At 31.8% G+C, this 8,567-nt stretch overlaps 1 protein-coding gene across 1 annotated transcript; it reads left to right on the top strand.

Moving 5' to 3' along the window:
- The first annotated feature begins 271 nt into the window (after positions 1 to 271).
- Positions 272 to 5,715, top strand: LOC145119761 (Chaperone DnaJ-domain superfamily protein). Its single transcript, XM_079055476.1, has 10 exons — positions 272 to 403; positions 1,113 to 2,030; positions 2,568 to 2,697; positions 3,086 to 3,531; positions 3,619 to 3,699; positions 3,795 to 3,893; positions 4,256 to 4,414; positions 4,972 to 5,058; positions 5,132 to 5,203; positions 5,311 to 5,715. The coding sequence occupies exons 2-10, from the start codon at positions 1,224 to 1,226 to the stop codon at positions 5,620 to 5,622; spliced, it is 2,193 nt and encodes a 730-aa protein (XP_078911602.1). The 5' UTR covers positions 272 to 403; positions 1,113 to 1,223; the 3' UTR covers positions 5,623 to 5,715.
- The last annotated feature ends 2,852 nt before the right edge of the window (positions 5,716 to 8,567 follow it).

Below are 8,567 nucleotides of genomic sequence, written 5' to 3'. Positions count from 1 at the left end.
TATTATCTAATAAATTCGTATTATAAATGTTTTAAGTTTGTAAAAAACCAATGAAATATTATTAAGTTATTTGTATTTTTTTAGTTACTTATCATTGACTTAATTTTTTATGAAGACTTGAGACATCTAATCCAACATTTTGGAGATCTAAAAAATGATGTGGTTGATAGTTGCTACTTGGTATTGGCATTCGCACTTGCTGGACTGGACCACGTCGGATCCCTGTGATGTGTCCAAAGAGAGACAAAGTCCGCTCACCCCAACCCTACCCCCACCCCACCCAACCCCCACCTCTCCCAAACCCCAAATTTCTGTAATTTTAACTCTACAATTTTATTCCAACCAAGTAGCGTTTGTTTCGATCCAATTTTCCTCATCACCATCGGTCTTCTCTCACTGCTTTGTAAGAACTCTCTATCTCTATCTCTACCTCTATCTATATCCATATTCCTATCTATATCATATTATCAATTCCAATCTTGTCTTCACTACACGCATGCCTTGTTCTTGTTTAAAAACGGGATTCACGCCTAATTTTAGGGTTTTTAAAGTGACACCGGTTGTATTAATTTATGTTTTTCCATCTCGTATCTGTATACAATCGTGATTTACGCTTAATTTAAGTTATTTATTTATTTATTTATTTATTTTTGTTTACTTGTGTTCAATAGTAGATTTCATTTCCATTGTTATTGGTGATCGACGTCTGTGGTAGTTTGAATTTAAATTTCATCTCTTGTAAGAAAGAGACAGTCCTAGTATACTTAGACTTCGAGGACACAGGGCCACTATTGAACTGTAACATTGATTTGAAATCTCAAAAGGACTTCAAGTTAGATTGATAATATAATTTTACCTACATATAAATCGATGCTGCATTAAGTTTGTAACAGCTTGCTAGATTTGAGCTTAAACTATCAATGCCTGTTACTTATTATGTGGTGAACAGAGGGAGTACGGATTAAGTGGATATTTTTGGATATTTATGCTAAATGTGTATTTGGAGATGTATTTCACTGTCTATACTTTGGATTTTGGAAGAAAGTAGATCATTGTATAGGACTATAGGTTGGTGAATCCTATTCCTGATTTGCTACAGTTTATATTTACAGGTCTATTTGTTAATGTGAAATCAGTTTTCAAAGACCGATGACAGAAAGCAATAGAACTTGATTTGCTTTATCTTGTTTAGAAACTGGCTTATGCTTATCATTACATAATCAATGGCTCGAAAAGGAAACCAACAGAAGAATGGGTTGGATGGAAGCACATCAAACCACAAAAAAGGAGGTCTCCAATCAGGAACTGCAATGCCAAATAAAAAGGGAAAGGGAAATGCAAGCAACTTGAAAGATGCGAAAAGGGAAGAACTTTCAAACGATACCCCACCAAACATATCTGTGACAGATTCCCTCCACAAGAAAAAAACAAACAAATCTGGTAGGCATAATAAAGTAGAGACTCAAGGTACAGCTGGAACATCTTCTGTAGAACAATTAGAGCCTCGTGATGTTACTGAAGATTGCAGTGCTGACATGGCAACAACTGGAAGTTCTTGTTTGGAAGAAGAAAAATGGTCATCAGCTAATGGTATAAATGGATCAAAGAATCGAAAAAGTAATTCTGCTCACTCTTTAAATGGATTAGACGAAGATGGTTTACGTGAAAGTGTAGAGCTTCCGGAAACATTGGGTGTTAAATACTTGAAGACATTTGTGTTGTCTGTGTCACAGGCATCAACAGAATGGTTTGAAAGACACAAGCCATTGTTTGATATTTTAGTAACCAAAATATTAATCTCTCGTGAGTATGTTAGAATGAAAATCAAGTATGCTTATCCAATTGTGTTGAAGTGGCTTACACATTTCTTCAACATATTGCTTCTTCTTTCAATGGTTTGGTTGGATTGTGTCCTTAGAGGTATAGACTCTGTTATACGCATGGGGACAACATCATTTTTCACGGTTATTTGGTGCAGCATCTTTTCAGTGGTTGCAATGATTGGAATGCTTAAGTTTATTACTGTTGGGGTAAGTTTACTTTTTATCTTTTTTCATCTTCTTTATGGTTTTGTTTGGTATGATGGAATTGACAAAGGAATGGAATGGTTCTGAAATTTTTTTAGAGAGTTGTCATTAAAGTTTAAATAAATAAAAATGTTTTATGTTTCAATAAAACATTTAAACTTTAATTACAACTCTTAAAAAACTTTTCATTATCTTTAATTAAATTATAATTTTATCTAAAAGATATTAACTTTGTTACAATGTTATTTGGGTTTTAATGAGCTTTTATTATGTTTGATTTTCTATTTTTGTAAATAAAAGTTCATAAATTATAATAAATATAATTTATAGGGTAGAGTTAAAGTTATACATTGTATTCACATATAATATAAAAAAATCATAAGAAAAGTTCATTCCATTCCTAGAGGCCAGTCAAACATGATCATGGAATGTAATGACTCATTCCATTCCATCCAACCAAACTATGATCTATTAATGTTGTTTGTTCAGAACTATGTACTCTGGCTCATTTAATAATTGACTTTCATGTTTTTTTTACAGGCCATAGTTGCTTTAGTAGCACTTTTTGTAGGGTTCACAATTGGTCTTCTGTTGCTTGCTGTTTCTGGGGTTGTTTTCTTGTGGTTGTATGGAAGCTTTTGGACAACCTTAGCTGTCCTCCTTTTTGGAGGTGAGTCCTTTTAACTATTCAATTGGTGTCTGGTTTGCATAATGTCTCTGAAGGAAATGGAATCTGTCAAAGGAATTGGAATCCAAGGGAATTGGAATGGAATTTAATAGTATAAGTCTTTTAGAAAAAAAAAGAGAATGCAATTGAATCCCATTCACCCACCTCTAGGAATGTAGAGATCACTCAGACATGGATTTTGAAGGAATTTCCCAGAATTCAATTCCGTTGGTTCGGCAACCAAACGTGCCATGGAATGGAATTCGAGATTCCAATTCCTTCAGATTCTTTGAACCAAACATGCCCATTGGACATGTTTAAGTTTAACCTTCTTTTTGTGTGGAACAGCTGATTTTTTTTGTTATTGATGTTATTCTTCTTTAATATGCAGGAATAGCATTCATGTTTAGCCATGAGCGTCTTGCACTGCTAATAATGACTGTGTATTCTGTATATAGTGCATGGACACTGGTTGGGTGGCTTGGTATTATTGTGGCTTTGAATTTATCATTTTTCTCAAGTGATGCTCTTATATTCTTCTTGAGAAATAACATGAATGAACAAAGAAGATCCAACAGTGTCCCTGAACAAAATGGACCCGGTGTTTTCAATGGTGAAGAAGCGCGTGCTTCATTTACGGATGGTGGGACCGGGACCCACACCCACCCCCCAGCTGACCGGAGCCCAGGGGTGGCTTCAACCAGTGGGTCTGATGACTTAACATCTGAAGATGAAGTTGTTCGATTGTTAAACTCGGTTGATCACTATTCAGCTTTTGGATTGTCTAGATTTCAAGAAATAGATGCGTTGTTTCTCAAGCGAGAATACAGAAAAAAGGTTTGTATTTTAATTTTAATTTTTAATTTCATTTCAAAGATGGGTATTTGACGAATGAACAAAGATAATGTGTGATTTTGATTCCAGGCAATGTTGGTACATCCTGATAAAAATATGGGTAATGAAAAAGCTGCAGAAGCTTTTAAGAAACTTCAAAATGGATACGAGGTATCCTTTTCTTGTTTCCTACTTGTGTCTTTTTATCTTGGTGCATGTGAATGCCTGACTATGGTGCAAATTTTTTTTTTTTTGTTTATATCAAGGTTTTGCTAGATACTTCCAAGCGAAAAGCATATGATGATGAATTGAGAAGGGAAGATCTTCTGAATTATTTCCGTAGATTTCAAAATGCTTCTCCCAAGGTTTGATTATTATTTATTTCTGTTTTACTTTTTTCACTCAAGATTCAGCCATCATTATACAGCTTGTTAATGTTATTATCACATTTTTCTCTGTTGTAGAATGCTTAAAAGATTCAAATAGAAGTTAATGTCACTTGCTCTTCTATTTTATTTTACACATAGTTTAAGAGTAAAGTCATATACATCTTTAGAAGTGAAGGCCAAAACCCTAAAACACTGGTTAATAAGACAAATGTAGAGAATTTATTATGGACCTCAATCAGTTTCACCTGAATTTTGAAATAGGTAAAACATGGATTGGAATGTTTTTCAAAAAAAGGAAATGTTTTGTTTTTTGTTTGTGACAAAATTTTATGATCCAGAACAAACGAAATGGATTATTTGGATCTGCATTTGGGCGCACCGAGGTTCATGTGGATGATCCTTTGGGAGAGTCCAGGCGAATTGCATGCCAAAAGTGTAATAGTTTTCATATGTGGTTTTACACCAAAAAGACCAAATCTAGAGCCAGATCCTGCCAGGTATCATTTTTTTATTCTCACCACAAAAGTAAAAACAAACCCTTCAAGGCCTAAATGCATGAAATAGCAATGTAATTTCTATTTTTTTTTCCTTATCATAGCATCGTGCTTTTGTTTTTCTTATTATAGCATTGTACTTTGAAAAATCAACCCATTTTATTTTATAGCAATGGATAACCTCCTACATGTACCTGTTGTTCCATTATTTGTTTTGATGACATGGTGATGGTGGACAGACATCCTATGTGGACAATGATATGGCATAAAAACCTATCATCTTGTGCCATGTCATTATGTTTCAAATTAGCAGGTTCCTCATTGCTAGCTATAACTGGTAAAAAAATTGAAAGTATCAAAGTACAATGGTGTAATAAGAAAAAAAATGAAAGTAGGATGCTATAATAAAGAAAAAATGGGAAGTATATATATATATATATGTTTTCCTTTAGCCCAATAATCAAATATCCTTAAAAAGTTACAACTGGAAGCCTTGAAGAAGCTAAGCTAAATTACTTGAATCTTAATTTTTTTTTTTTTTTCTTTTTGCAACTTTGAAGGACTGTAAAGACTTTCATCCAGCCAAAGATGGGGATGGGTGGGTTGAACAATCATCGCAACCGCTCCTTTTTGGAATGTTCCAGAAGGTATGTGAGCATCATAGGTGTTTTTTTTTTTTTTTTTTTACTTATTTTAATATTTTTGGAAAATAATATGCAGGTAGATTCCCCTCGTGCTTATGTTTGTGCAGACAGCAAGATATATGATGCCACTGAATGGTATATCTGTCAGGTATATTTTTTTCTTCTTCAATTAAGTTAGAAGGAAATGAAAGTAGAATGGTATAATAATATAGATAATAGAATATGATGTGTGGGATTGGATTGGATTGGTTGCAGGGAATGAGATGTCCGGCAAACACCCACAAACCAAGCTTCCATGTGAACACAAGTGTAATGTCAAAGCACAGCAACAACACCAAAGGAGGAGCAAGCTCAAGTCGTAATGGGAATGGAATGCCAAATATGGAGGAAAGCATGACGGAAGAGGAATTCATGGAGTGGTTACAAAACGCAGTTCAATCCGGGATGTTTGACACTTTTGCAGCCAATGCTTCAGATACCACCCCTACCCCTACCCCTAAAACCAATGCTCCTCCTGGTAACAACAGCAATAGCAGTAAAAGAAAGAAGAAAGGTAAGAAATGGTAATAATAACAATAATAATAAATAATAAATCATGTATATGGATTATGTAACTCCTCTCCTTTATTAATGAAATGGGAAAAGATCTTCCGAGTCTGAGTCATAGGTAATAGTTTTTGGTTGTTTTTCAACAATTTACAATTGTAATACTTGGAAAATAGATTCCAAAAGTCAATGTCCAATGAGTCGAGTTTCTATTACGCTGCTTTAGTTAACATCCTGGATTTCAAACACATTCAACCCAGACCCAAATTATAAAAAAGATAAGTGCTGCACTTCTATAATGTATTTGGAAGAAATTGGAATTCAAATGTCTTTGGAAGGAACACATAATAATTTTTTTATTTATTTATAGTGAGGGTATTTTGGTCTTTTAATAGAACGAATGAAATCAGTGAAATCCGAGGACATGTCCTCGTATGTTTTAAAAACTGAGTTTTTAGTTGAACACTGGTTTGACCGACGGGCCAACCCAGTTTGAACGCGATAACTTGATGGCTGATCGCTATTCAATCCGCGCTAGAATGGGCCCGAGTTAACAGGTTAAGTGAAATCCAAGTCAAATATACCAATTCAATTGATTTTTTACCGTTTCTATGACACCGATTCAAGTTCAACCTAACCTGCTATTTGGAGAAACCGTCTGGTTCGATCCGGTCTCAAATTGACATAAAACATATGATACTTAAACCATTCTCCTCCCCGGTTCAAATTGGTTACATATAGGAGTTTGTGGAGTAATTTAGGAGTACTCTTTGTGCTAGCTTTTTTTTACTATTATGACCGACTAGTTTGCTATGGTTTCAACTATACTTTCACTACTTTATCGCTAGTATATAGTTACATTGTCCGTGTTTCTATACAATATTTACCTACATACTACTGCTTCTCTTCAAGTACAAATAAATTGTTTCTCAATTTCTCCATGGTGGGTGGGATGACGGTTTCATATGCACTGTAGGCTCGAGTTCTTCAACCATTTTATTATTATTTTTAATGTTGGAGGTCACTAATAAAAGGAAAGCAATCACCCTACCCAAGTGACAACCTACTCATTACCTCTCCCTCACCATGATTCTTATCAGATTAAGGTAACAAAAACAACTCTGTAAAAATAAACCCCAATATATCATATCCAAAGGTACAATATATTGCGAAATAGACTTAAAACATCATTATCATTATATACTTATAAAGGAAGCATTTTTTCTTTCACCACATTCATTTGAAACTCTCATTCATTTTTCCTTTCACCACATTCATTTCAAACTCCCATGACTTTTCAATTTCTTTCTAATAATAATTATAAGTTGGTTAATAAGGTTAAATAAATATCAAACCTAAAGTGTAATCATATATAAACTAAATTTCAATATTAAAAGAATATATTTTCTTCTACTTATAAAATTATGTTTTTAACTTTTAACTTATTATACTTAACTTATTAGATCTAATATGTTGTTGTATGTAAACCATTATCATTTTAAAGCTACAACTTTTGAAAAATTTGTATAAAATAATTAAATTGTTAATTTAAATATAACCTTACAGGATCAACTTAAATATAAATTTTAGTTCAACTTAAACAACACAAATAATATTTTGTAAATAGTTAAAAATGATAACTTATAGTGTCTTTCTAATAACGATTATAAGTTGTTATAAAGTTAAATAATTATCAAACCTAAAGTGTAATCATAAATAAATTAAATTTCAATATTAAAATAATTTATTTACTTCTACTTATAAAGTTATGTCTTTAACTTTTAACATATTATACTTAATTTATTAGATTTAATATGTTGTTGTATGTAAACCATTATCAGTTTAAAGCTACAACTTTTGAACAATTTGGACAAAATACTTAAATTGTTGATGTTAATATAACATTACAGTGTCAACTTAAATATAAATTTCAGTCCATATAAAAAACCCAAAGAATATTTTGTGATAGTTACAAGTGATAAATTGTAGTGCCAAATGCAAAAACTAAATTGTAATCTCAATTTAACTAAAATATTTCCTAAAGATATTTGTATAATCGTTAAAAGTTTTCAAGTAAGTAATTTAAAATAACTTAGAATAACAATACTTAAAAATAACTCTATATAAATAATTATATTGTTACCTTTAAAATCAAAAAACAATGTTTGATGTCTTAAATAATTATAATGATAGAAACTAAAACGTTAAGCAAATAAACTTTTAAAAAATTAATTAACAATAACAATCATAAATAACATTAAACCATATATTATATTTAATTTTATTCATGAGTAACTCGTGGGTAGAAGTCATTCAAACGATTGAGATTATGCAGTTATAATAGATGTATATATTATCATATAAGTCAAAATAATCAATATATTATATCAATTTAGTATATGAATTATTATATCAAATTTAACAACAACGTTATTGTAGTATTTAAAAAAAACATATATTTGTAAAGATTTTAATTATATAGGTGTTTCTGCGCAACGCGCGGGCATTCGCCTAGTTAGATATAGTATAGGTATGTTCGACAACTAGATTTTGAGAGTTTTTAGGAACTTTATCTTTCAGTTTTTAGAAAAAGCTCCAAGTAAAAGAAAGTTTCGCTCGTGAGTATGAGCTTAAAGATTTTATTTTAAACAAAAAATTTTCTAATCCAAAAGCTACCTCAAACAACTTTAGAGAGCTTCTATATTGTCAATTTATACTTTTGAAAATTTACAACTATTTTTGTCGAACATTTTTACACAAAAAAACTAAAGCTTCTGGCTTTAAACTAACGATTAGTTTTGCCAAATATACCATAACTACCGAAATGTAAGCTAAAAAAGTTACCATGCTATGACCATAAGAGAAAAAGTATAACCATAGCAATGTAGTATACTACATCAAATTCAAATTAGATTAAATAGTGTTACCAATTCCAACTAACTATTATAGGATATGAATAACATGTC

This window comes from Lactuca virosa, chromosome 6, assembly GCF_052849685.1.
Source record: "Lactuca virosa cultivar CGN04683 chromosome 6, Lactuca_virosa_CGN04683_v6, whole genome shotgun sequence".
Lineage (NCBI taxonomy): Eukaryota > Viridiplantae > Streptophyta > Magnoliopsida > Asterales > Asteraceae > Lactuca > Lactuca virosa.
This window is presented reverse-complemented; position numbering and strand designations above follow the sequence as displayed.